This window comes from Podospora pseudocomata, chromosome 3 (assembly GCF_035222375.1).
Source record: "Podospora pseudocomata strain CBS 415.72m chromosome 3, whole genome shotgun sequence".
NCBI classification, from domain to species: Eukaryota; Fungi; Ascomycota; class Sordariomycetes; order Sordariales; family Podosporaceae; genus Podospora; species Podospora pseudocomata.
The window spans coordinates 2,580,636-2,606,309 of record NC_085887.1 but is presented as its reverse complement, the minus strand read 5'-3'; the positions used below and the strand labels follow the sequence as shown (position 1 = coordinate 2,606,309).

The window sequence follows — 25,674 nt, the reverse complement described above, 5'->3', positions numbered from 1 at the left end:
CTTTTGGTCGAGGCTGAGGGGGGTGGCCAGGGGCAGAGGCCATCCCGGGGTCTGTTTGAGTGCGCTTCTGAAACCGACACAAGGGATCATTCGCAACGGCCGCTTGGGTTACGTAGTGTACCAAGGGACCTTGGCGTAGCTATCTTGCTTTCTTGGAGGTTGGCACAGTGTTGAGCTATGCAGAAGAAAGTAGACATCGTGATAGAAGAGAGAAAAGCAGTGAGGTCGGCAACATTGTCGGGGCTGGGTGGGCTGGAATAAGGCTTGCGCATATCCGTCTGAGGGGGTTTGAGGAGGATGCCGTTCCAGGCTGCTGACAGACAGCCCCAGGCGCCTGCCTCACTGGCATGGCGGACCCCCCTGGAGAGAGCTGTCATGTTCGCACGGTGCAGCGAAGCGCTGGGGAGTTGTCCAAGGCTTGTCGTTTGCTGGGCGGGAGTTCATGTTGTCCGCTGTCTCCTGGCCACTCACCAAGCCGCTCGCTACACCCATCTGACAAAATACGGTGCACTGCCACTGGTTCCCATCATTCTCTCTCTCTTTCCAACCAACAAAAGACTTCCCGTTCGCCTGCTTTGTTCCTTCCTCTCCCTCCTTGCTTGCGAGTCCATCGATTCGCCTCCACTCTTGAATGCGGCAGAGGACTTATAGAAGGACCTCCGCAACATTCTCTACGGCCGACAGCTAGACACTCTGGTCTATCCTTTCACTCCTAATACCACTCATTCGTTTATGGGCAGGCGGCATACATAGGGAACGCAAATACGACTAATTGAATTATGCTTCTTACCAAGGCCTTCGCGGCCGCCCTCGCAGCTGCAGGTCTACTGTTCCAAAATGCGATAGGTATGCTCGATTGCTACAAACCAAAAGGCGCCATTAGCTAACACAACACCCAAGCGCACTCTGTACAACGAAGATCGCTGTCCTATGTAACGCGCATTGAGGACATCAACATCCAAACACCATCTCATCGGGTGCACGCCCATACCTCATTCGACGTCACATTCCACCTTCACAGCAAGCATCAAATTGTCCGTCTCTCATTGGACCCAAACACAGATCTCTTCAGTGATGACGCAGCGATCCAACATGTCGGTGCCGATGGTACAATCACCAAGGTCGAACCGCTCGACAGGCGAGCGATCCGTGTGTTCAAGGGAGAGAGTTGGGTCAAGGAGGACGGCTCGACCGAGTGGAAGCATGTGGGCTGGGCTCGAATCAGCTTGATCCGCGATGGGAAAAATCCCATCTTCACGGGCGTATTCACCATTTCAGGAAACCACCATCACGTCAAGACTGCCAGTTCGTATCGTGCGCTCGCGATCGAGGGCGACCCCGAAGTCGACGAGGAGGATGACGACTACATGGTTGTTTGGCGCGACACTGATCTCAGCCCTGAGCCTGGCCATGTCGATCTCAAGCGTGATCTGGGCAGCATGGAAACCTGCGCCTCTGATGACCTTCTTTCCAACCAGGGTTCCAACAGCCTTGTGTATCGGGCCTTTAACGAGCCTCTGACAGAAGGCGCATCTATCAACCCTCGGGCTCTGTTTGGGCGGCAGGATCAAATCGGTGGAAACGGTGCTGGTGTCAACTTGGCCGGGTCGATTGGTTCGACGCAGGGATGTCCGACTACAAAAAGGGTTGCCTTGATCGGTATCGCCACTGACTGCGGTTACACTTCCAAGTTTAGGAACAAGGAGGAAGTGCGAGCCAACATCATCGATATCGTGAACTCGGCCTCGGAGTTGTACGAGAGAACATTCAACATCTCACTGGGTATTCAGAACTTGACCATCAGCGATGCTCAGTGCCCAGGCACACCCCCCCAAACCGCGCCCTGGAACACGCCCTGCAGCGACAGCATTACTATTACTCAGCGTCTGAGCCAGTTCTCAGAGTGGCGCGGCCGATGGGAAGGGGATGGCAATGCTTACTGGACGTTGTTGACGAGCTGCGGGACTGATAATGCCGTTGGCCTGGCTTGGTTGGGGGCTGTCTGCCAGCGTGGAGCCACGCAACAGGGGAACGAGACCACGGCTGCTGCCAATGTCGTTGTACGGACATCCACCGAATGGCTTGTCTTTGCCCACGAGACTGGACACACCTTTGGAGCTGTTCATGACTGCGGACAGGGTTCATGTTCCCGCGGCGAAGACAAGCAGTCACAGTGCTGCCCACTGTCGAGCCAGTCTTGCGATGCACAGGCCAACTTTATCATGAACCCTTCGACAGGCAGCGGCATCACGCAGTTTTCACCCTGCAGTGTAGGCAACATCTGCAGCTTCCTCGGGCGTAGCTCCCAGCGAGCCAGCTGTCTCGTCAGCAACAGGAACCTCATCACCATCACTGGCCAGCAGTGTGGAAACGGCATTGTTGAAGCTGGCGAGGACTGCGACTGCGGCGGGGAGCAGTCCTGCGCGGGCAACCCATGCTGCGACCCCAAGACTTGCAAGTTCACCACGGGCAGCCAGTGTGATTTCTCCAACGATGAATGCTGTACTGGCCAATGTCGTTTCGCGGCCCAAGGGAGCGTCTGTCGTGCTAGCACCGGTCCTTGCGATCCTGAGGAAAGGTGTTCAGGGACAGCAGCTGCTTGCCCAGCTGATGAGAGCCGTCCAGACGGAGATAGCTGCGGTGAACCTGGCGCTGGCCTGCAGTGTGCTTCTGGCCGCTGCACATCCCGCGACCTTCAGTGCAAGACGATGATGGGCCGTTTGACCACAAACAACGATACCTACTCATGCTCGAGCAGCGGCTGCACCTTGTCTTGCCAGTCCCCCGAGTTTGGGCCCAACACTTGCTTTTCCATGCGACAGTACTTCCTCGACGGCACCCCCTGCGAAGGTGGTGGCAAGTGCTTCAACGGTAACTGCCAGGGTACACAGCTCGGCAAGCAGGTTCTCGACTGGATCAACGACAACAAGCCAATCTTCATCCCGGTGGTTATCGTTGTCGGTCTTCTCTTCCTCATGGCCGTCTGCAGCTGCCTGTTCAGCTGCTGCCGGAAGTCGAGCAGAAGCCACCGCAAGATTCCCAAGCCGGTACCGCCACCATACCCCTACGGCAACGGAATGCCCGCCATGCGTGGACCAGCACCGGGACAGCAAGGGTATCACCAACCACAGCAGCAAGGGTGGGAGCCAATGCGCTCGACGCCGTATCGTTATGCCTAATGATAAATATCTCGTTGGTTTTTTTTTGGGTTATTTTTTTGGTCGGAAACAGGAAAGGGGCATAGATCATTTGGGAGGGAGGTTTTTTCTTGTTTGGATTTTGCCTGCTGGACACACACAACCGAACCCTTTTTTTTTTTTTTGCATGCATTAGGATGGCGTTTAATCTTTTCTTGTCTCTCCTTTTGTTTTCTGGATCCTGTCCTCAAAAGAGGTGGACAGGGCTTGGCGATATCTTACCCCTCTTCTCCCGGAGGATTGAGGAAGTCAAAACTATGAGGATATGATTTCTTGTCTGGAGTATAAGCTGGTTGTATATGGTCTTGGCATCTTTGTATAGGAAGTACAGGACTAAGGGGTTGCACGATGTGTGTTGGCTTTTTGTACAAGATGTCCTGGTGATCGCGATATTTGTATGTAGTGCAGAGAAAGAGAGAGAGAGAGAGAGACGTATCAAATGGGTGGCTGTTTTGTGTTTCTGCAGGAGGAAAGAATAGTTGGGGATGGGTGGGAAATATGCAACAAGTTCAATCAATGACTTTGGAAACGCTCTTAGATCGTGCCGTGAATGATACATAGCACCAACTCGCTGGGTGATAGGACTGCTTTGACCATTCAATACTCAATTCATGCACCGATAAATATATACAAGCCCCTCCCCCCCATCTAAACAACCAACCCCTCCTCCAACGCCTCATCCCTCTCCAACCTCTCCAGCCCATTACAAACAGCCCCATATACCCTCAACGGCACCGCCACCTCAAAGCTCTCACACGTCAAATTCTCCACCGCCACCATCACCAAACCCCCTCTATCATCCCTGCTAATCTCCTCGAGCAACGGATGCCCCTTACTCTTCACCACCTGCCCTCCATTCCCACCAGTATTCACCCCGCTCAACCCCAACCCCACCCCTTCCTCTCCTCTCCCTCTCAACCTATCCCCTTCCCCTTCCTCCTCCTCCTCCTCTTCCTCCTCCTCCTCCTCCTCTTCCACATCCCCCAACCCCCCCTTCTGCTGTTCCTGCTGCCGATTGTTGTTGTTGGTGCCAAGCTGCGGCTCCAAATCAACAGGCACCACAAACTCCAACCTAACCCTCCACCCCAGCCCAATCCCCGTCGTCTCAAACTCCGGCGTCGCACTCACCGGTATCGTCGGCTGAAACACTACCCTCCGTCCGTACATGGCCGCCTCGCTCTGGCTCACCCACACCTTTCTTGTCACTCTATAAACACTTGCCTCGCTCCTCAGCGCAAGCCCCGGATCGAGAATCTTCTCCGACGTCTCCAGCGCTGCGTGGACCGCGTAGCAGGGTATCTCCGCATTACTAAAATCAATCACCAGCGTCACAATCTCTCCCAACCGGTAGGCCGGTCGGGCAAGCATGACCACCCCAACGCGGCGGCCGTTGCGCGCAATCTCGAACCGGTTGGTCGACTGTTGGCCCGGGGAGGTGGTCAGGTTGGAGCGGAGGATAGCAAGGTCGATGGCTTCTTTCGCTGTCGGGGGTGGTAGCCCGCCGAAACCGGCGTCCGACATCGAGTACGTCGATGGACGCCGCGAGGTGGGCATCGCTGTTGGGGATAACAGCCCGGCAGTGGGGTTGTCGTGGGATTTGGTGAGCAGCTCGTCCACGTAGGACAAAAACGAGGCCATGGTTGATGCTGGACCTGGTGTGGGGGGTGAGGGTTTTGGTTTGGAGACCATCAGCTGAGAAGAGGATGACGACTCCTTGCTGGCCGGTTTTACGACCGCCTGGTCTCGCAGGATGATATACGGAGACATGAGGTCGTGCCCCAGAATCTCGCCGTGGCTGTTCACACTCCCTAGGACGCGGAATGGGATGTCGACTGATTTGACTTGTTGCTCTTTCGCACCTCCAGGCCGTTGGGTGCCAATCACCAGGCTGTAGGAGATTTTTATGGCTTTCCCTCGGTGGGTTGGTGGCAATCCCTTGGGGAGCTTGAACGTGTACTCATAAGCCATGCTCTCCCCGGGTCCCAGCTGTAAATCAACAAACAGGATTGACTGTGGTGTTGACAAAAGGGGCACCGCCTTGGAGCCCGCGAGCCCTCGCATTTCCTTAATCGTGCTGAGCTCGCCGCCGCCTAGCAGTTCTCCAATCGAGCTGGTGATACTCCCCCATCCAAAGCTCCTCAGCAGACCGCTGTCCCGCTTGGTGTTCGTTTCCAACCCAATAACACCACCCCCGTGCCCACCAACTACCGCCTTCCGCTTCACCGCTTCAAACGGCGCGAGATTCACGAGCGATCCATCCAGCGTAAATGACCCTTGCACCTGCGCATACCCCATCATCAGAGATTCCGGCGGCCTCACCGCAGTAGGCACAAGATTTGACGTCCTCCTGCTATGGGGCGGACGCGGCTGCGTCCTAAGCGGCTGATGTAGCACATACTCGGAGGCCAACGTCTCGGATGAGTTGTTACTCATCGAATAAAACTCGCCACTGCTTCTGGGTGTTCCCGCTATACTCGTAGTCGACAAAACCCTTGCCGGCAGCGTGGCGCCATGCTCGTTAATCGTCGGAACCTGGTCTCGCTGACGTATAGGCAGATTGTTCAGGAACCCAGCCGTCGCTCCACTCGAGCTAAGCAAGTCATCCTCTGAGCGTCCCGGGCCCGGCGTTGGCGGCATCCCAGGTGTTATCGGCGTAGCCGGTGAAGCTGCCGCAGGGAATCTAAACTCTGCCAGCGGATTCGGCGGCTCTGACGTGGGCGAAATCTTCGAACCTCCGACCCTCGGTGTCCCAGGCGCAGTTGAGCCACCCGAGCGCCGCCCATTCATGCTTCGTTCGGGTGGGTATGACGCGTGAAATAAAGGCGAAGATTGCGAAGCTGTTAGTCTCGGCGTAGTTGCTACACATCCAATAATCAGTCCCCTACCCTTACCCTCTCCTCAAAATCACCAAAAAACTCACCAGACCGCGGCCCATTAAACAAGCCACCCCTCGGCAGAATCTGGAGACTCGAAGCTCTAGTATGACCTCTCCCCGACCGCTTAGAGCTCGCAGAGCCAGCAACACTCTGCCCATCATCCCCACCACCCCCAATCGTGCTCACCGACGACCCAATCGAAACAATCGACACAGACCGCTTATGCCCATGCCCATTCCTCTGCTTCCCCGATCCAGACGGCGATGACACGCCTCCACCATTACCACCACCACCACCACCCCTCGCCGAAAGCGCAGGTGAGTTCGGCGTCGCGGGCGTCCACGGAGTCGGACTCTGAATCGAACCCGCCCTCGCTCGGGAAGCCGCAGACGGGACGGAAAGCGAGAGACTCGACCTGTGATGGCCCCTGCCCCCGGCAGCAGCAGCCGACGGCGGCGCGAGACTGCTGCTAGAACTGTGCTTCGACCTCCCACCCGATGATGATGATGCGCCGGGGTGTAAAGGGGAAGGTTGGCGCAGCCGCTCCCGCTGCGAAAAGGGCTTCAGACTACTCGGCGGTGTTGAGACATGGTTGTTGCTGCTGCCGTTGCAGTTGTTGCTGCCTGGTGGACGGGCGACGTTTTTGAACGTGATGGTGCACTTGACCTCCTCGCCAGCGAAGACGACCTGCTCGTGCCAGCGCACAAAGACTCGGATATTACTGCTGCTGCTGTTGTTGTTGCTACTGCTGTTGGGGCCGTCGGGCGACATTTCTTGTTCGTGTTTTACGGGGACGTTCGGGATATCGGAGGAGTTCGAAGGAGTGTACGGACCGTCTTGTCTTGTCTATCAATTGTTCGTTCGGAAGTCGTCGGGGGTACCGTCTTGTCTTGCGTTGGAAGAGAGGGGAAGAGAGGCAGAGAGAGAGACACAGAGGCTACTATGCTTGCTGCTGACCAAGGAGAGGAGATTGTCTATTATGCTGGATCGTTAAAACCGCTCGATTCACCAGCATTGCTGATGGGCACCAGCATCTTGCGGCGCCAAGTGGGTGTCGAGGGTTCGAACGGTGGTTGTGTTCTCTTTCAATGGCCGAATCTGGGGACGAATAGCGCTGTGGACACGATCCGCGCGGCGCAAGATCCATGGTCGCCATGAGCTCACAAGCGAACCCCTGCCACCTGCTGGCACCCGGAACCTGCACTTTGAGACCCTAACCCTAGGCTCCATCTCCCCTTAAAATACAGCCATCTTTGAACATCAACTCCATCTCCATAATATCCACTCTCCTCACAGGTCTCCAAAAATTCAGGATACCGCCGTTCAGAAACTTGACAAAAGACCTACATTTAGGCCTCGAATGGAGAAGAGGCATAAAAAAGACATCAAATCCGGAGTGCGTGCCCCCCGAGTTAACAGGGGGGGCTCTCCATCATCTTTGAATTGACCCCGACCCGATTTGAACGGATAACCTTTCGATCTGGAGTCGAACGCGCTACCGTTGCGCCACGAGGCCTTCTTGATTTGTTGAAGAAAGAGCGCGGTTTTAAGGTATATGTTTGGAGCATACAACATAGGGATATCAGACTACAAATGAACAACTTCTTCGAGCCACCTACCGTGATCAAGACGGCATCATGAAATTATCCCAACAACAATCTCAAAAAAAATAATGAGATCTTGCTAGAAAACATGGCAGCTAAATTCCACCGGGTATCGATGCTTACACTTCCCAAACAACGCCAGTCTTATGTATTCCGACACATGCACCATTTATATGCACATTTCTCCCGTCCTCCCTTAACATCATGACACTGTGCTTCCCAAAGAAATCATCAAAACAAAAGAAATTCAGTTGACTCTGAATGCAAAGAGATCTCACAAAAGCAATGACCTGTGGTCCCATAGGTTTTCGCCAACTCCCCATCCCATGAAGAACAAACGAAGAAATAGGGCAGATGTTGCTTCTCTACCTAGTGGCCATCATTCGCGAATCCGTTTGCCAAAACGTCATTGGGCCTTTCCAACCCTCTCTTGGTGCTGCTGCATGTCTAGTTAGCTTCTTTCTCTGGTGGCAACAACGATGGCGGTTAAGAGACAACAAATTGAGATCACTTCGTCGCGCTTATGTAACTGGCTCCTGAAAAGCGATGGTTGAGATGCTTTGGTAGGCCAACGAGGCCGCTGTTGACTGTTGCCAAAAGAAAAAAGTTGCTTACCGGTGAAAAGGGGAGCCCGGCTCGATGCAACGGAAGGAGGTCCTCTAGAGCTCCTGGACCTGGAGAGCCGAGGGACTAGAAAGGTTTCCTGGCCCCGCAGGTCTTGAACAGAACCTGAGCTTCGTCCGCTTCCTCTGCTTCCAATGCTGTTTCGCGGGTGGTGATGTCCTGAACTGCCACTGGCTCGTCTATTACCAGTGGTGTCAAGCTTCAGGCTTGCCATGCCAAAGTCCCAGCCGTTGTCATACTGATGTACACAGTGCGGCTCCAGAATCCCGCAATGATCCGTTAAAATCTTGTACATTCTCGTCTGTAAGTCTTGGGCATCAGGGCGGTCGGTAGGATGAGAGGAAAGCATGTGCTCAACAATATGAAGCATAGGGGCGATGCCTTTAAATATGTCGTCGTCCTTCTCCTTTTTCTGGGCTTCCTTGACCAGTAGGGTCATCCAGCTCTCGACCTGAGATAGGTTCCGATGAAACGACGAGTCAGGGACAGCACCGCCCCTGCTAGGGGTCTTGTGCTTTGCGGCCCGATGTGTTGCGAACGGTCTTCCGTGCTTCTTTACCAGGAAGCTGAGGAGGTCCAGAATTATGCAACCGAGGGAAAAGATGTCTGCCGCTTGGGGACTCAGGTGAGGCGTGGGTGCATGCATCATGGCCATCGGGTGCTGGCTGGAATCGGGGGTGGAACGGCTGGTGATATAGTTGGGGCTTTCAGGTGAAGCTGTCGTGGATGTCACCGTTCCTCGGCGGTGAAACGAAGTTGACGATGGTGAGCTCGGTTTAAACCACTGCTCCGGCGCCGCGTAGTCATATGACTCTTTGTCGAACGAGTTTCTGTCCAGTCCAGTGTAACCAAGCAAGTCTGAAAGGAAGATATGGTTCTCGCTGGCAAACAAGACTGTGGAAGGCTTGATGTTGCCGTGAGATAGGCCTCTGTTGTGAAGGAAACACACCGTGTCAATGAGACAGTGGATCCATTCCATGACCTGTCGCCGTCGTGCCTTTTTCTCCATGTTCTTGAAGCATGCTGGCGTTGTGGTGAGGAGGCCCTTGAGAGTGTAGTCGGCCGCATTGGTGAAGAGGGCATAGCCATAGCCTTGTTGAACATAGGACGCCCAGTAAGAAGCGAGATGGTCGTTCTGGACGTTGCGAATGCCGTTCACGTCGAACAGAAAGTCTTCCGGGCTCGAGTAGCCGCCGCCAATCGGCATCTTCACACGACAGAATACGGTTCCTGGGTAGCCTGGAAGCATGACCTTGTCGAAGAAAGGGGTCTGGCCGGGGACGTGCTTCTTTTCGACCACCTCCAGCGGAACCACCTCGCTATCTTGGTAGATGACATGCTCGCCCTTGCGCAGAGGTCGAAGTAGATAGTAAAACTGCTTTTCGTAGAATTCCTGTTCCAGCCTGCTGTCTCTGGTAGGGGTCAGGGCGAGTCGCTCAACTTGGTCCCGAGCAATAGGCAGGTCCTCGTCGTCCCACGAGTCGTCAATCACGCCGAAGATCTGGTCAGGGACTTTGAGCTCGACAAGAATGAGGAAGATCCTCTTGGCCTTTTGCTCGATCCACTCCCAATAAGTCCCATCGGTCAAGCCATCGCCAAAGCCCAGGGTGCGGTCGAGTCGCTCGATTTCCTCAGGAATAAGATGGCTACACACAAACATGCGTGTGACTGTGCGTTCAATGGTGTCGTCGTCCCACCACATGGTGCTGTGACGTCGGTTAGGAGTCGTTGTCATGGCCCGGATATGGTGTTGCTGTGCTGTTGATGCTGCCGGTGGTAGTTGTGTGATGAAGAAGCACAATACAAAAGTAGTATTTACTGAAGAAACCGCTCCTTTCTGGGGACAGCTGTTCAAAGAAACCTAGAGGGGTTCCCGAGTTCGCCGCCGGATTGTTGAGAAAAAAAGTACAGATGGAAGGAGCAACTGGACGGAGGGGCGGCCGCAGGTAGTGTGAGGTGAGGCGTCTTTACATCTCCGGTTCGTCGACTCGGCTCACCACACACTATAATTACAACAAGGCAATGCTCGGCGTCATGAAATGTCTCAAGTTGTACTCCATGTACATCATATGTACTTTAACGGCCACTACCCCCAAGTCTCTTCTTACTTGTGTGCTACGCAGGTGGGCATGTGTCCCCACAGTGATGCTGATATCAAGAAGGGAGTTTACTGGAGATGGTGGTTTGTTTCATTGGCTGACTGATGGCTAGAGATAAGGAATACAAGCCTCTGTTTGGCTGGCCCTGTTCTGGCATGGGTTCCATCGTCTGCACCTTGCTCAACGCGGGATGGGGGCGTGTATCTGCCAGGGTCCCTGCTGAGTACCGAAGATGAGGCACAGCCCTGATATAATTTCAGGACGATTCGGTTCTGACCTCTAGCCCTCCCGCCGAGCTCTCTCGTGCAACCCCTCCGACATTGTCATCGTCAGTTGACTTGGCGGGGTGGTTACTTGCCGGTCAGATGATGTGCCTATCTATGATTTGGATCGATGATCGAGACACCGTTTGGGAAGTCGCGAGGCTGTTGTTGAGGAAAGAGCAGTCGGCTGAAGTCGGACAGGACACGGCAGGAAGAGCCCGGGGAGGAAGGGACGTGGGGGAGAACCCCACACTTTTCTCAGCCCCTCGTTGCCCGTCACTCCCATCACTCCGCCTTTTCCAGTGCAGCGGGACACCATGATATTGTATCTGTAGGTAATATGTGAATATTCAGCATGAATTAGCCTACTAGCTCCCATGCATTCAATACTTGCTCTTCAGTTCAATTCGACACAGCGGTGTTCCTGACGCGAGTGTTGCACTTCATCACTCGGCCGGGTAAGACGAACAACCAGAAAGATCGACGCCGTCTATCAAGTGTCACCCACATGCCATCCAGAAGTCAAATGACAGCTATCTAGAATGTCTCGTGTCAAGCCACTTCTTGACCGTCGATCAAAGGCCATGCGAGACCCTTGATTCTGCCCAAGAGCAGGTGTCTTTAGACGATATCAGTCTTGGCAGCTCCTGCAGCCACCCTCACCATCATTGGTACGACAGATGGCTGTAGATGTTGGCTGCTTTGTTACACACAACAAGTCTCCGGGCACCAGCATCCATCGCCACACCGCCCGGTCGTCCTTGAGGTATTTCCTGTTGCCATGCTGGCGGAAGATAAATTCACGAACACGACTTTTGATCCGATACTATCGCATCGTACCTCGGCCAGATTGTAATTCTTGTACTCGATCCAAGTACTTCACCCAGGCAATGCTTATCTCCCCACGCCAGACGCGTGGCGTGACTTTTAATACCGGCCTGCAGGACGTCTGCCCGCAAAATTAATCTTTTTGGGAGCGATACCATATTGGCGGGTCTATCTGCTCAGCGTGGCTGTCCCAGAACACGACCCTGTGGCGTTTGCCCTTTCTTTTCATATGATACTGAGACAAAATCTTGGAGGGACAAAGAACAAGAATTCGACTGGAGAGCTGCCGACTTACACCGTCCCTCGGAGAAACCCACAAGACGAAAAGCAACATGCTAGATTCGCATTTGCCGTCAGACCGATTCAAGAATCGAGAGCAAGACCGAATCGCGGGGGCCTGGCCCAGAAATCAAAGGATTTACCCCTCCCCCTCTCTCTCGAGCTCGAGACCCTTGGAATCGATCTTTTGCCCAAAGCAGGAATAAAGTTATCGCTATCGCTGGGGAATGATGCGCAACAAGGATTATCTACTCCTCCCCCACAACCCCTGAAATGAAGCAACCCCCACTTCTCTTGCTCAAGTCAACCCAGGCCCAGGTTCAGGGGTGACAACCAAGACCAGGTTTCCCATCTCCAGTCACCACTTTAGCATCATGCGTTTCTTGATCTTGTTCCCACCTGGTGATGCCCCGGCCCGGCCCACCGGCTAGTATTGGGGTAACGATATTCCTTAGATCTTGGTCTGATGCACATTATGACACTTTACCACTAGCCCGAGTACTTTAATTCGCATCATTGGAGAGCTCAGGTATCAGCTAACAAAGTCTAGTTTAACGCAAAAACCATTATTACATTATCTCGTTGATCATGTATCAGAGTCAACCAATATCTATGCACAGCTGGGTATCGAGTTCGTCCCTCTTCCAAAAAATGCACAAAAACCAAATGTCCAAAACGCCAATGCTCAAACGACATGATCCAGTTTCCTCTCCATCTTGTTCTCAACCATTAGACTGCCCTCTGGGCAGCATCCATGTCCGTCCTGGGCACGCTGCCAGGCGCCTCCTTCTCTCCGTGCCCGAGCTCAGAATCATCCCCCGTCTCACTCTCCGCCACTTCCGGCCCAGCACCAAAGGTCGGGGCATAAGCGCTCTTCGCCCTGATCCGATCACCATACATGTAAAAGATGACCGGAATAGGCACGAGCGCCACACCGATGCAACCAAGAAGCGTGCTGGCCCACTGGGTGCCCATCCCTTCAAACATGTATCTCGCAAACAGCGGGAAGGCCGCTCCGGCCAACGACCGCAAGAAGGTGTTGCCCGCGATTGCCGAAGCGGCAAACATCAGATACGAATCGACGAGGTAGTTCAGCGCCTGCAAGAAGATGCTGGCTATCCCGAATCCCGTCATCAAACCAGAAAGTGTCGGCCAAATCCAGTGAATATCCTTGGTGAAACCCGTCCACCCGAACCAAAACAACCCAATCGCAAAAGCCACACCTCCAGCAATGACAGAGGGCAACCTCCACTCAGGAACCGGCACCCCATTGTTGGCAGCCAGCTTCCTCGCATACCAAGGCTGCTGCATCAACACGGTAACACCGGCGATGATCTGCCCGATAATCATGCCGAAAAACGTGAGCCCGGCCACACCGGCAGACATGCCGTGGACCCCCATGAAGACAAACGGATACGCCGTCAAAAAGAGATAGAGCAGCCCGTAAATAAACGCCATGTACACCGACAACAGCGTGACGATCGGCTCGCAGAAGAGAAGCCTCATCGGCCGGGAAAAGTTTTTTGTGATCAACTCCTTGACGTCGATTTCAATCTCTTCCTGCTTGGCGTGGATGCCCCAGTTGAGGGTCCTCCTCCTCAGCTCGGCGGCTTTGCTGACCAGAATAACGGGGGGATAGGTCTCCTCGAGGAAGATCAGATCGATAATAAAAGCGACAGCACCCATGATCGCAATGAGATAGGCCGTCCACCTCCACCCGATGCTCTCATCCTCAACCATGAACCCGCCGATAAACGGCGCCAGCATGGGACCGGTAAAGACAGTCATGCTGAACACGGTGATGGCCATGCCACGCGTGCGGTTGTCAAACATGTCTGAGAAGACAGCTGCAACGACAGCAAGGGGGCAAGCACCGAAAAAACCGGCAAAGAACCTCGTGATGAGGACGGTCTGGAGGTCTTTGGCGGTTCCGCAGGCGAGGTTGAAGATGGTGAAGCCGAACATGGAGGCTACCAGGGGTAAACGACGGCCTTTGAGCTCGGATAGGGGAGCCCAGAAGGTTGGGCCGGTGGCGAAGCCGAGGACGTAGAGGGATACGCCGAGGAGGGAGACGTCAGGGGATACGCCAAAGTCGGTTGCGACGGCGCGGGTGGCGGCGGAGAAGATGGAGGAGCCGAAGGAGGCGATCATTGTTGTGTAGCCTAGCATTGTTGCTGTGAGAAGTCTAGGGAGGGTGGTTAGCAGTGATGAAGGGATAAGTGGGAAAGATGGGGGGGAAGAACGTACTTCTTGGCCATGGGCCAGTTTTGAGCGTGGAGGGGGTCATCAGGGCCGTCGAACTCGACGACGAAGTCCTCTTGATTGGGTAGGAGGGGTGGATATGGCTTTCCGGCGCCGAAGGGGGGAAGGGGCTTGACGAGGGAGGCACGGCTTCGTCTGGAGCGGATGGAACGGCCGACGGTTGCGCTGTGCTGGCTGCGGGCGGTCTGGATGCGGCCGAGCTCGGTTGGGGGGAGGTCTCGGGAGGTAGAGACTCGGGACATGCCCACGCCGACTATGCCGGTGCCGACGGTGGAGGGTCTGCGGGACCGGGCCGAGTGAGAGGAGGAGGCGGAGGATACCGAGCTGGCGGAAATGACGCGCTCAATCTCGGCGCTTGTTCGGTGGGGGAGCTCATGGTGGGTTGGGGTTGGGGAGATTGGGGTGGCGGCGTCGTGTTCTGCCGCCTTGAGGGCGCGGTCGACGGTGCTGGGTCCCATCGACACTATCGACACTGAGAAGAAGCTGCTTGATCTGGTGTTGAGGGTTGGTGGTGATATCAGGCGAGTGAACTGTGAGAAGAGCAAAAAGACTAATACCAAAACGAACAACTTGAAACAGAAGTGTTCGTCAAATCGTGGTGGAAGTGATTGATTAAGATTTTGCCATCAGATCTTTCCAAGAGGGGGGAACCCAGATCTTATAATAATGACGAGGACATCTGGGGGACCACCATCCAGTCCCCCCCCTGGATCTATGTTGTTCTTCAGCTACCCGATTGAGTAATCCCTATCCGGATTTTCTTACCAAGGCAAATAGAAGGGTCACAGTCATAGCATACTACGGGGGAAACTCTCAGACCCAACGGGAGATCGATATAGCAAAGAAAAATGGAGCTTCTTTTGCCCAATTGTCACACCAATTCCTCGGTGAAAGTGCGTCTAGTCCACCCACCCCTGGTTTGCTGGTGCCGTTCCCGAGGCCGGGTTGCTTTTCGAACGGCGCCACGCACGGAGGCGCAAAAAAACCAGATGACAAGGTTGATCGATGCGGCCTCGGCACTTCGCGTTCTTGGGAAGCCCACCTTGGCTTACTCACCACCGTACATATGTACAAATGCTGTAGCATTCCGGCTTGAAAACCGCATCGAACTGCATGTCAACTACAGAACTCCTTAGCAGCACTCCTGTGACTCGAACGAGACATTTTTCTTGTAGAACTGCCGTTGATTGATATTAACGTAGGTTGCTGAATCATGAAGCAAAAAGGAAGATGCACATTGTTGGTAGCGGGGACACCGACCCTTTGCCCATTTCCAATCTGGTGCCCATTGAGAACCTAAACAAGGACCATCCCTTTTCATTCCAGGCGATGCAGGCAAGATGGAGTCACGGAGCTCGAACCGGTGATCCCCGCTGGGCCCATTATCAAACTTCCATTCCCCACCATGACAGCGTCCTTGGTGGGGTCCTGAAAGTTTTTAACATCAGATCAGAAGAGCCCAGAATCCCTCCGTTTTGTTCTGTCATTAGATCCCCTACACCGACACAAGCAAGATTTTGTGTTCAACTCTGATCGCAATGAATTAATCCCGACCACCGAACGACGGGATGTTGACGATTGACGAATGCTTTCGCATCCGCATCTGGTGTCATGATAGCACCTGCGGCGGATATAAAACGGGAATCTGCTCCTCTTGAAAACGAACCTCGGGAGGCGAGACGTAGCTCTAAACTCCGGACATTTGGTTGTGGCTGCGGGATTACGTCAATGCCGTCTGGTCTCAGCGGCCCACCCCCCCATGCAATTCGCCAATCACAATCAACACCACCACACCGGGCTAACGTTTTTTTTCCGTCCACGCTTCCCACGATACAACAGCTTCATTTGAAATGCCATGTGGATACGAGACATGGGGGAGCACAGGTGAAAACTTTTTTTTTCCATTGACGGATGATTTCCCCTTTCCCACAATTTGACGATAGTTGATACGAACCGACTCATGGGCTGTGCCGCCTCCCATGTTTTCTTGCTGCCCAACAAGGCTGTTCAGACCATCTAATCCCGCCAATTGCCGATTCTAGCCGCCGGTAGCCTTGCAGTTCGAGGTGAGTTCACGATGTTGCGGACTCTTCTGCGCAATCAGGAACCCTGCCCTTCGGGCCGTGAGGGGATCCATCTCGGATGGACGTCAAGCTTTTTTCTGCTGCTCACTTCCCGCTGGAGTGGCTTGCATGGGTGCGTCACGATGGTTCTAGATGGCGCCAGCCGTTCGGTTTGTCTCCACTGTGAGGCTGTATCTCACCTCACCTCACCTCAAATCACCTCACACCCCAATTGTCATCTTCCAACAGCGAGGCAGCGTCTTCGAGAGATAAGCCGGCTGTCTCTGGGTAGAATATCCAGATCAACACGTACCCTCCAATGCAGATCAAGGCGTATAGAGTAAACGTCAGCGGCGGGCCCAACAAGTCCATCAACATCAAAAAGGTCAGGCCAATGACAAAGTTGGCGCCCCAGTTTGTGGCCGTTGCTATGCCGCTTCCCAGCGACCGCACGTTGAGGGCAAACAACTCGCTCTGCATCCATGGGACGTTTCCGAGGCCAATCGCATAGCCTGCCACATATATCATGATACTGATCAGGATGACGACTGGAGATCCGGGCGCATCGCTATCTGTGACTCCGCTCAGAAAGAAGCCAAAGGCAGCAAGGAGTAGCCCAAACACCATCCATGGAATAGACCAGAGAAGGATGCGTCTTCTTCCAATGCGGTCGATGATGAGAAGAGCCACCAAGGTAAACGCGAAGTTGGTGACTGCCACGACAAGGGAGGTAAGAGTCGGGATCGGGAAGCCGAGCATCTCGAAGATGGTCGCCGAGAAGTACATGAGCGAGTTCTGAGACGCCGTGTTAGCATTGAACATGCGCCATTGCTCATGATCGGAAAACTTACAAAACCACACAATTGCTGTAAGCCCTGCAATAAGCAAGCGATCGCCAACGCCCTCTTATTTCTCCTGATGTTGAACAGCTCGTCGAAACCTTCGGCCCAGCCGGCCTTGCTATCACCTCTCCTTCTTCGCAGCCGTCTTGCATCTTGTTCTTCCCTAACTTCGATCTCGATGCTTTTGACCGTAGCATCGACATCGCGGGCAGCAACCTTTCCGCCAGCAACTTTCTCAACGACACCCCTAGCTTCCAATCCCCTCCCCACCATGACCAACCATCTCGGTGTTTCGGGCATAACCGTCATCATGAAAAGCTGCACCACTGCTGGCAATCCTCCCAAGCCAACCATCCATCTCCACGCGGTCTCTGGGTGCCCATATTCCCCAAATCCATATCCAACAATGTACGCAACGACCTGGCCCAATGTAATGAAGATAACGTTCATGGTCACCAACCTCCCTCTGTGTTCCGCCGGGGCCAGCTCAGCAATGTATAGCGGCACGACGAAGCTTGCTGCTCCCACCGCCATACCAACGATACTCCTCCCAACCACCATCACCCAAACTGTTGAGCATGCTGCTTGCACCCCGGCTCCCAGAACAAACAGCACATCTGCCACGAGTATTACTCTTTTCCTTCCGAGACTATCGGCAAGAACCGACGAGAACGGCGAGACCAAAAGCGCGAAGAGGGAGGTGGAAGCGGTGATGAGTGACTTGTCGAGGGAGTTAAGCGGTCGGTTGGAGAGGGACTCGCCGAGGGAGACGAGAGTAGATGATATGACGCCTGTGTCGTCTTTGGGATTGGATGTCAACACCACGCATTTCGTGAGTGAGATCAGGATGAGAAAGCACACATACAACCAAACAGCAACCCTGATATCCCCGCCGACAAGGTCAACAGCCAGATAAACCAACTCGGCGCCGCGGGGATCGCTTTCCCGGATTCGAGACGGCCGGCTTCATCGCCTTGTTGTTCATCATGATCCCCACCAGCATCTACCCGCTCCGAGGCCGAAATAAGAGGTTCCTGCGCGCTGCTCATCACTGCGGTTGTTGTTGTTGTTGTTGTTGTTGTTGTTGTTGTTGTTGTTTTTGTTTTAGATCTCTTGTCGGCAAATGCATATCGCGGTCTTATCGAGTACTATCCAGAAGTGTATGGAGTAGCAGCACGGGGTTGACAATGAGAACCCTGATGGTCACAGACGGTCGGTTTGATGTCCAGATGTTGGCAGCCGGCGGCGGCGCACCGAGGGAACAAGTGACAAGTGCCAAGCACACAGTGGGAATTTGATGCAGGGGTGGGAAGGTGCACTGGGCCAGAATTCCATCCCAAGTTGGGAAGCGCGCAAAGTCCAAGAATGGAATTGAAACAAGCTAGGGGTAGCACGCACGGTCCATCAACGTTTCAACGTCGCAACGGTCGTTGAGCTGTGCGCTTTGCTACTGCTGCCACCGCCGCCAACAAGTCGTGACACCCAAAAAAAGTCACACCAGGGAGAGCTTTCTAACTTGCACTCTCTTTCTCATCCCATCTTTCTTCTTCTTCTCCTTCTTCCAGTCTCTGTACTATACATTTTCTTCAGTATTCTTTTCTGGTAGAAGAATCCAAGACAATCCTACCTATCCGAAGTTTAATTTCCTAGCCATCAGCAACGCGCATAGCTTCAAGCTCTCAACCCCTATTAAACATAATCACCACCACACAGACAACATGGCGCCCTCCCCCTACGCCGGCCACCCCTCCCGAGGGGACAGCTGGTTCGCCCCCCTCTCCATCGACCTGATCGTCAAAGTCTTCAAAACCACCTTCTTCCACCCCTTCATCGCCTGGATCATCCCCCTTTGCTTCCGCGCGCAAAACATGCACTGGGACGCGCCCCCCATGCTCGTCTCCTTCGCCTGGGCCGGCGCCATCACCCTGATCTGGATGGCTGGCGTGATTAACGACCGTCTCGCCTTTGGCCTCCCTCGTGAGGTGGACCTCAGCGAGGAGGTCATTGTCATCACTGGTGGCGCTTCCGGGCTCGGGTTGCTGATTGCTGAGGTCTATGGTATGCGCGGCGCGACGGTTGCCGTGCTGGACGTGGAGGAGATGGAGAATGGGGAGGCAAGGGGGGTGACGTATTACAAGTGTGATGTTGGCGACAAGGAGCAGATCGCAAAGGTTGCCGAGAAGATTGAGCGCGAGGTTGGTTGCCCCTTTTCCTCCCCTATTTCACCCCCTTTATATCACTAACATTCTGTCTGTCTGTTCAGCTCGGCCCCCCTACAATCCTGATCAACAACGCAGCCGTCGTCCTCGGCAAACCCCTCTTGTCCCTCTCCCTCCCCGAAATCGACCGTTCCCTCACCACCAACCTCCTCTCCCACTTTTACACTATCAAGACCTTCCTCCCGGGCATGACGCGCTCCGAGACCGGCGGAACGATTGTGACAATCTCGTCCGTCATTGGCACCCTCGGCGCCGCGCAGCTGACGGATTACGCCGCCGCCAAAGCTGGCGTCACCGCTCTTCACAAGTCTCTCTCGGCGGAACTGAAGGAATCACACCCCGAGATTAGAACGGTGCTTGTCACCCCGGGGCAGCTCTCCACGCCTTTGTTTGCTGGGGTGAAGACACCCAACGCGTTCTTGGCCCCGGTGGTGGAGCCGGTTGATGTGGCGAAGGAGGTGATCAGGGCGATTGACAACGGGCAGAATGCGAGCATTGGGATGCCGCTTTATGCGAGGTGGGTTGATTGGTATAATGTGCTGCCTGTGGGTGTGCAGAAAGTAGTAAGGGGGTTGGCCGGGGTGGATAGGGGGATGAGGACTTTTCAGGGAAGGGCAGGGTCGGGGTTGGGGAGGAAGGGGAAGCTTGAGGCTTTTTAAAAGTCGGCGACTGGATCGCGAGGTGTGGGGGGTTATTTTTTGTAAAATTAGGGGAATGTACATACCGCGTATCAGCGGGCGGAAGGTTTTGCATCATTAGCAAGCGAAAAGAACATCATCATATTTGTTCTTCACTACATAGCCTTTTCCTTCCGCTCGTTCTCGCCAGCAGGGTGGTCCAAAGCCCACTGGACCCCGGATAAATCACTATAAGGAGGGAGCTTGGCCTTTCCATCCCCCTTTTTGTACTTCAGCCCTTCCAGGTCGACATCGTTGAACGCCCTCACGCTGATCCCGTACCCCTTCTGCCGAAACTCGCGAAAGTCGATGCCCAGGCTGGAGCCGCAGTTACCGCAGAAGAGGTGATCGATTTGTTTGGTGTTGAACTGGTAGCGGGAGAGACGAGGGAGGCTGTCTTCGGAGAACACGACTGCTCCTTTGGGGGGGACTGTTGATTTCAGCACACTATGACGGGGGAAAGGGGTGGGATGAGGGGAGTGAGACGTACAAACAAGCAGATACCCAACCCGTCGACAAATCGAGCAGTTACATTCCATCACTGTCTGCTCTGCCAGCGGGGGGGAGAGGGTCACGGTAAAGGTTATCGAACCGCAGTGGCAGGAGCAGGGGTAGGTTCGCTCGTTTTTGGTTGTTTCACCACTGGGGGTGGTGGTGGCAGGCTCCGAGGTTGGCGAGGTCGAGGTTGCCATGCTGAAATTGTCAAGAAACTTGTGTAAAGGGAGGAAGGATGGGGCAATCATACCAGCAATTAACCTAACTCTCGCTTGTACATCAAAGTTGCTTATATAGAACAGAGCTCGGTCTTCGGATAATCATGCATACTATGAACAAATGCGAGGACGGACCAAAGATCCCGGCTTGCTTAGATATCATCGTGCTACGATGCAGACAGCCAAATAAGCTCTGGGAAGGATTGTGCCAGCTTATCTCATTCGAGATACCACCTACCACACTCGTCATATTGGGTCACTCAACTAACTCAGCACATACCAGGAGGGCACCTCTCACTCATACAGAAGAGAACGCAGTAATGTCAAGTTTCTATTGTTAAGATGCCTGCTAGATGCCACACTACTCCAAGATAGCATACTATGTAAACCACGACAAAAAGAAAATCGTCGCTCGACCTGTATCGTTATAAAGCTTTCAATGTTGACTAGCCAAAACCACGCCCTAAACCAAATCATTCCCATCGCTCCGCTATTCAAATATCATCGCATGTATGTTTGGCCCCAACCTTTTCTCCCAAAAAGCATGCATTTATTTTTGGTAAGTTTAGTTCGCGTCCTCATTCCAACGCACCGTTGCCGATGTGTACTGGCAGCGTCACCGTCTTTTTTATTTTTCCCCGCCCGTGCTGGAATATCTCTCTGGCTTTATTCTTTACGACAGGACTCGAAGAGCCCCAAACTGCCCACTGTTTTGGGCCGGGTGATTTCAACCCCAAAGCTCCCTACTGCTCATCCATGTCGGGGATGATGAGAGGCATGTCTCCGATACTGGGCTTGCTTCTTGGCTCGATACTTTTCTGGTTGTCGGCACGGCATGTAGGCGGGTTGTGCTCCAGCAATAATCGAACTGGTCGTGTACAGGTCCTTGTAAGGTTTGATCATGCGCATACAGGGACTGGTAGATGACCAATGCCTTCTAGTGCTGGGCATCAATTCGGTGTATCGGTGACTGGTCGTTTCTCCGGCCTCCTCAGTTCATGTTGATACCGGTCCGCTTCTCGTCGATTCTCGGGAATTCCGCTTCCTGTACGTCCCGGGGAACACGTAATACTAACAGGTCGGAGGTTGCCATTCGAAAACTCCCGCTAGGGGTTCCGCGCTCAGGAATCCAATCCTATAAGCATCGTTGCAAATGTTGATCGAACCAGACGGCCCCCCAAACCTCACACAGAGCAGCCTATTCGCCCAAGCGCCCCAGTCGAATAGGATCTGGGGCGGCGCCATCTCTCATTGGGAAAGAAAGCGGCATGTCGTTGCGTACTCGTAGGTCCGAAAGCCCCTTCTACCGGAAGTTAATGATAGCGAGTCGGTTATCCAAACCATGAACCAGTCTCTTGCCCTCGCAGTCCCACTCCAAGAATGGCAAGGAATCACCCGAGTCGGATCCCGTCTTGGGGGTCTGCCACCCAGTATTCGGCATCCAGCCGGCTTTAGGGACTTGATGTTCACCAAGCTTCCAGATCAAGATTCTGTCATGTGTTGCTACAGCGATGTGCGATCCGTCGGGGCTAATGGCGAGGCTATTTGCTGCAAGGGGTGAATCCAAGGTGATCGAGTACTTCGGCCTATTCTCCAGGCCTCCAAGTACGTTCCAGACAAAGATGCCGCCATCGATGCCACAGGACACCAACAGCCTCTCGCCCTCCGCAGGGTCCGCTTGCAGCGGTTGCCACTGCATAGCGGTGATAGCGCCGTCATGGGCTTTTATCGAACGCCGCCTACTGGACTCATCCCAAATCTGCAAGTCATAGGTCAGTACATGAAAACATTTAGATGCTGAAGAACAAACTTACATCAATGAAACCCGCTTCGCTGCCAGTGGCAACAAGGCTAGAGCGCCAGTCGAACTTGACATACTGGAATCGCTCGTCCTTGCGTGTTTCAAACTCTCTGATCTGAACAACCTCCTTTTCAGTGCATCGGAAGGCAGTCAACATGCCTTGACCGCAGAGAATAAAAGAGCTCTCGCCGATCCATGTGGCATCGACGGGGTAGCTGTGAATGTCGTAGTTGAGGATGTGAGACATCGGATTCACGGTGGTCGGAGACGAAACCTGGATCAGAGTCCGGGGGTCCTCCAGTCCATTGGTCATATCCGGTGAGATGGCCAAAAGGAACTTGTCATTGGGACTCCAACAGAGGTTGGTGATGGGGGAGTCGAGGCCTTCGAAACGGTAGGCACTGGTACCATCGGCAGCCCACACACCAAGACGGGACTTGTTTCCTATCTCAATCCCGAGGGCGATAAGAGCGCCATTGGAGCTCCATGCCATGGAGGTGACGGTTGAATCATTGGGGAGGTCATCACCAAGATGGAGGTACCGAGGGGCCGTATCCACGTGATCTGGCAGGGCGGCGTCTGGGGCGGCTCCACGCGGAAGCGTCCAAATGCGGGCTAGCGCATCGGTCCCGCCAGTCGCCAAGATTGATGGGTCTTTGGGGTTCCACTTGCTGATGAGCACGATAGGGTTTTCGCTAGCTTCTGTGGAATCATCGGCGCCGAGTCGCAGAAACACAGTGTCTTGGGTGAGGTCCCGTGTGTCGTCAACCTGTGTGCCCCGCGAGGGCCCCTCGGTGTGAGGGATTGGTGATGCGGCCTGTTCGCCCTCCAGGGGCGATGGGTAGGCGTGGTTGTTTTCTGCGCCGTTGTGGTGGTGGTGGTGGTGGTGGTCAATTTCCATGGGGGTTGTGGCAGAATCCGCCCCGTTGTCGTAGCCGTTGCTCAGTCTCTGCCGCTTAGCGGGCGACCCATGCGACACGGCGAGATGCCGGTCGACCGCGCGCTTTCTTGGGTTCTCGATGTCTTCATCGTACTCTGCATCCTCGGATTCTTCTGCCTCCTCCTCCACCTCATCCTCCTCCACCTCCATCACGTCGGGCTGGAACTTGAGCGGTCCAAACACCCCACGCGGTGTCGCCTCGGCCGTTGCCGGCACATCACGAGGCGCCTGCAAGAAAATTGTCAGTTACCCCGGCACTACCGCCCCCTGGAACCTGCACCACCCGCCAATTCCATGCAGACCGGAATGGGGGCGCCAGCCCACAGGTCGAGTCAATTTCACAACAACAATGAAATCGGGCCACCGTACCTTTTGCTCAGCAAACTGTCTCTCATACGCTTCAAACTGAAGGCCTTTATTGAGAAGGTTCACCAATGCATACGTCTTGACGTGCGGAGCATAGTCAAAATGCCTGTGAGGCGTTTGGATCCGCCACTCCTTTTGCAGCTTGGCGGCGGTTTCCCGATAATCTGTCTGAGGTCAGTTTGTCTGCTTGCGTCTTGCTGCTTGCCTCGCAACTTTGTTGGTTGCTCAACGCGTGAAACACGAGAGCTGGCGGGGTGAGCTGAGCTGTTCCCAGTGAGCAGTCCACATACTTGACTCCAATAAGTACCTAATTGTCAAAAGTCAGCGACTGCAGCGCCCTCTCACCAGGCAGTCCGGAGGTTGTCGGGCTGAAGGGATGGGGTGGGCACAGAAACAACGAACCTCCAGATGAGATAGTTGACACGGTTAGTGTCGAGTAATTCCTTCATTGTCGGAGCACCGGGGGCGAAAAGGCGGCCAAAGTAGCGGGATTTCCAAACTCAGTTTCCAGCGCAGGTGGTGAGGGTATTTCTGTCCAATTTGGTCCGTCGGCGAGCTGGTGACAGGGCGATTAGGGATCTGGCATTTGTTGGTGATGGAGAATGAAAAGGGACCTCGAAAGCGCAAGGTTGAGATTTGGAGGTTGCAAGCGTTCGGGCCAGCGATGGCCCCAGCGACCCAGAATCCCAGTGCAGGTTTGCCCAATGAGGTGTGGGTTCCCACCGGCCAAGTGGTCCCTGCCGCTTGATATTAGGCGAGCGACTAAAACCGCACCCGGACGCTAAGCCAAATGGGAACAGCAACTTACCTCACCACGCTCAAACTTTACCACGCCAGGCCAATTGCATTTCCCCATCCGTCAAATGGATTGATGCCCTGCCTGAGGGGACGGGGAAGTCTTGAAGAACAATTGAATGAGCCACAGACAAACCCCCGATAACATCATCCTGTCTTCAAATGGCTGACCTCCCTGATCTGACGAACTCACAGACACCCATGACATGCTGTCACCAACTGTGACGCTCAGACTGGCGGTAGTTTGGTTTTAAGTTTGGATTCCGCACCTCCAGCTTGTTTGTGACAGGAGGTACAGTGCAGTGTTGTAGCTACAAAGTGGGTTTCTCCAGATGGTAGCAAGCTTCTGCAAGTCTGACCTTTTGCTGCACGCCATCGCCCTGCTGAGCGAGTGAGACCGCTCTTTTTTCTGCCCTTGCCCCGTGTAGGGCCTATCCAGGTCTCCCACGATAACATCGCAGGTTGCTGATGGCAAGCAATTAACTGTGTGCCACCCGCTGGCCTGCGAGTTTCACGCACAAAGAAGCTATCTGGAGGTGCTCTGGGGCCAAAATGATACACACGGTAAATAATGTCGCAGGGCTTTCCTGGCCTCGCGCAAGCGTGCGACCGAAACCCGTTCTTCGGATTGAACCCACACCAATACCAACATTACCGTGGCTGGCTAGGTTTACGCCGGCTGCGGAATACAGTTTTACGGAACGGTACATGACATCCTGTCCCTGCTGGAACTAACACAAAGCCAACCTCAGCTCAGCTTGTCCTGTCCAGCACGGCCATGGCCGGGTTCCGTATTCCATCTTACCCTGTGTGCGGTTGCGTCAAATCGACACTCGACTTGGCCAGATCTGATGCCATCTCGCCTGTGCATAATTTGGAGAGAATGGAAGGGAAAGGTGAGCGGGAAGGGAGGTACTGCAATTAATCGAAACGTGGTGCTTTGCCGAGACCAATCAATCCATAACTTATCTCCCACCACCAGTGTGCCAGTCCATGGCCCGCCGGCGCCACTTGACACATACCGTCATCATCGTGGCCGAACTTCGAGCATGGCCCCCGCCTCTTCGCTACTAAACGGAGGCCTGGTGCCGCCCTTGTTCGATGCACAAGCTCCCAATTAGGCTCTGCAGGCCGTTGTGTCGCGCTTCTTTGTGCGGCACAAGAATGATGTGGCCGACCGTGAAATACAGCCCCTGGCGCCGTGGTGCTGTACGTTGTGGACAGCA

The 25,674-nt window shown here is 54.2% G+C and overlaps 9 protein-coding genes and 1 non-coding gene across 10 annotated transcripts; 2 read left to right on the top strand and 8 right to left on the bottom strand.

The window, feature by feature from the left end:
• Positions 1–389: 389 nt before the first annotated feature.
• Positions 390–3,729, top strand: QC762_307370 (uncharacterized protein). Its single transcript, XM_062889029.1, has 2 exons — positions 390–846; positions 901–3,729. Exons 1-2 carry the CDS (start codon positions 780–782, stop codon positions 3,177–3,179), a joined length of 2,346 nt encoding a protein of 781 aa, XP_062744970.1. The 5' UTR covers positions 390–779; the 3' UTR covers positions 3,180–3,729.
• A 116-nt stretch (positions 3,730–3,845) lies between these two features.
• RGP1 (Golgi membrane exchange factor (Ric1p-Rgp1p) subunit) lies at positions 3,846–7,357 on the bottom strand (the record flags this gene model as incomplete). The annotated part of the gene is made up of 2 exons (XM_062889028.1): positions 6,118–7,357; positions 3,846–6,055 (listed from the first exon to the last, which is right to left on the bottom strand). The coding sequence occupies exons 1-2, from the start codon at positions 6,842–6,844 to the stop codon at positions 3,846–3,848; spliced, it is 2,937 nt and encodes a 978-aa protein (XP_062744969.1). The 5' UTR covers positions 6,845–7,357.
• A 160-nt stretch (positions 7,358–7,517) lies between these two features.
• Positions 7,518–7,589, bottom strand: QC762_0055830. Its single transcript has one exon. It is a non-coding gene; the product is annotated as a tRNA-Trp (tRNA).
• A 45-nt stretch (positions 7,590–7,634) lies between these two features.
• QC762_307350 (uncharacterized protein) lies at positions 7,635–11,451 on the bottom strand. Its single transcript, XM_062889027.1, has 2 exons — positions 8,293–11,451; positions 7,635–8,113 (listed from the first exon to the last, which is right to left on the bottom strand). Exons 1-2 carry the CDS (start codon positions 10,034–10,036, stop codon positions 8,043–8,045), a joined length of 1,815 nt encoding a protein of 604 aa, XP_062744968.1. The 5' UTR covers positions 10,037–11,451; the 3' UTR covers positions 7,635–8,042.
• An 811-nt stretch (positions 11,452–12,262) lies between these two features.
• QC762_307340 (uncharacterized protein) lies at positions 12,263–14,906 on the bottom strand. The gene is made up of 2 exons (XM_062889026.1): positions 14,018–14,906; positions 12,263–13,955 (listed from the first exon to the last, which is right to left on the bottom strand). The coding sequence occupies exons 1-2, from the start codon at positions 14,488–14,490 to the stop codon at positions 12,500–12,502; spliced, it is 1,929 nt and encodes a 642-aa protein (XP_062744967.1). The 5' UTR covers positions 14,491–14,906; the 3' UTR covers positions 12,263–12,499.
• Positions 14,907–16,051: 1,145 nt separating this feature from the next.
• QC762_307330 (uncharacterized protein) lies at positions 16,052–18,144 on the bottom strand. Its single transcript, XM_062889025.1, has 3 exons — positions 17,803–18,144; positions 16,947–17,737; positions 16,052–16,890 (listed from the first exon to the last, which is right to left on the bottom strand). The coding sequence occupies exons 1-3, from the start codon at positions 17,984–17,986 to the stop codon at positions 16,312–16,314; spliced, it is 1,554 nt and encodes a 517-aa protein (XP_062744966.1). The 5' UTR covers positions 17,987–18,144; the 3' UTR covers positions 16,052–16,311.
• A 62-nt stretch (positions 18,145–18,206) lies between these two features.
• QC762_307320 (uncharacterized protein) lies at positions 18,207–19,913 on the top strand. Its single transcript, XM_062889024.1, has 2 exons — positions 18,207–19,132; positions 19,201–19,913. The coding sequence occupies exons 1-2, from the start codon at positions 18,656–18,658 to the stop codon at positions 19,813–19,815; spliced, it is 1,092 nt and encodes a 363-aa protein (XP_062744965.1). The 5' UTR covers positions 18,207–18,655; the 3' UTR covers positions 19,816–19,913.
• On the bottom strand, positions 19,472–20,770 carry QC762_307310 (uncharacterized protein). The gene is made up of 3 exons (XM_062889023.1): positions 20,324–20,770; positions 19,881–20,263; positions 19,472–19,699 (listed from the first exon to the last, which is right to left on the bottom strand). The coding sequence occupies exons 1-2, from the start codon at positions 20,574–20,576 to the stop codon at positions 19,950–19,952; spliced, it is 567 nt and encodes a 188-aa protein (XP_062744964.1). The 5' UTR covers positions 20,577–20,770; the 3' UTR covers positions 19,472–19,699; positions 19,881–19,949.
• An 83-nt stretch (positions 20,771–20,853) lies between these two features.
• Positions 20,854–24,102, bottom strand: QC762_307300 (uncharacterized protein; the record flags this gene model as incomplete). The annotated part of the gene is made up of 5 exons (XM_062889022.1): positions 20,854–22,305; positions 22,361–23,515; positions 23,612–23,817; positions 23,944–23,960; positions 24,056–24,102. The coding sequence occupies 5 exons, from the start codon at positions 24,100–24,102 to the stop codon at positions 21,850–21,852; spliced, it is 1,881 nt and encodes a 626-aa protein (XP_062744963.1). The 3' UTR covers positions 20,854–21,849.
• Positions 24,103–24,153: 51 nt separating this feature from the next.
• On the bottom strand, positions 24,154–24,643 carry QC762_0055760 (uncharacterized protein; the record flags this gene model as incomplete). Its single annotated transcript, XM_062883547.1, has 2 exons — positions 24,462–24,643; positions 24,154–24,390 (listed from the first exon to the last, which is right to left on the bottom strand). Exons 1-2 carry the CDS (start codon positions 24,507–24,509, stop codon positions 24,154–24,156), a joined length of 285 nt encoding a protein of 94 aa, XP_062744962.1. The 5' UTR covers positions 24,510–24,643.
• Positions 24,644–25,674: the final 1,031 nt, after the last annotated feature.

Coding starts and splice junctions, on each gene's coding strand:
- QC762_307340 (XM_062889026.1), bottom strand. CDS start 14,490: ATGGGACCCAGCACCGTCGACCGCGCCCTCAAGGCGGCAGAACACGAC. Junction 13,956..14,017: donor AACTGGCCCATGGCCAAGAA/GTACGTTCTTCC, acceptor CACCCTCCCTAG/ACTTCTCACAGCAACAATGC.
- QC762_307330 (XM_062889025.1), bottom strand. CDS start 17,986: ATGAGCAGCGCGCAGGAACCTCTTATTTCGGCCTCGGAGCGGGTAGAT. Junction 17,738..17,802: donor ATCAGGGTTGCTGTTTGGTT/GTATGTGTGCTT, acceptor CCAATCCCAAAG/ACGACACAGGCGTCATATCA. Junction 16,891..16,946: donor TACAGCAATTGTGTGGTTTT/GTAAGTTTTCCG, acceptor ACGGCGTCTCAG/AACTCGCTCATGTACTTCTC.
- QC762_307370 (XM_062889029.1), top strand. CDS start 780: ATGCTTCTTACCAAGGCCTTCGCGGCCGCCCTCGCAGCTGCAGGTCTA. Junction 847..900: donor ACTGTTCCAAAATGCGATAG/GTATGCTCGATT, acceptor ACAACACCCAAG/CGCACTCTGTACAACGAAGA.
- QC762_307350 (XM_062889027.1), bottom strand. CDS start 10,036: ATGACAACGACTCCTAACCGACGTCACAGCACCATGTGGTGGGACGAC. Junction 8,114..8,292: donor CCGGGCTCCCCTTTTCACCG/GTAAGCAACTTT, acceptor GACATGCAGCAG/CACCAAGAGAGGGTTGGAAA.
- QC762_307320 (XM_062889024.1), top strand. CDS start 18,656: ATGGCGCCCTCCCCCTACGCCGGCCACCCCTCCCGAGGGGACAGCTGG. Junction 19,133..19,200: donor CCGAGAAGATTGAGCGCGAG/GTTGGTTGCCCC, acceptor CTGTCTGTTCAG/CTCGGCCCCCCTACAATCCT.
- QC762_307310 (XM_062889023.1), bottom strand. CDS start 20,576: ATGATTGCCCCATCCTTCCTCCCTTTACACAAGTTTCTTGACAATTTC. Junction 20,264..20,323: donor GGTTGGGTATCTGCTTGTTT/GTACGTCTCACT, acceptor TGAAATCAACAG/TCCCCCCCAAAGGAGCAGTC.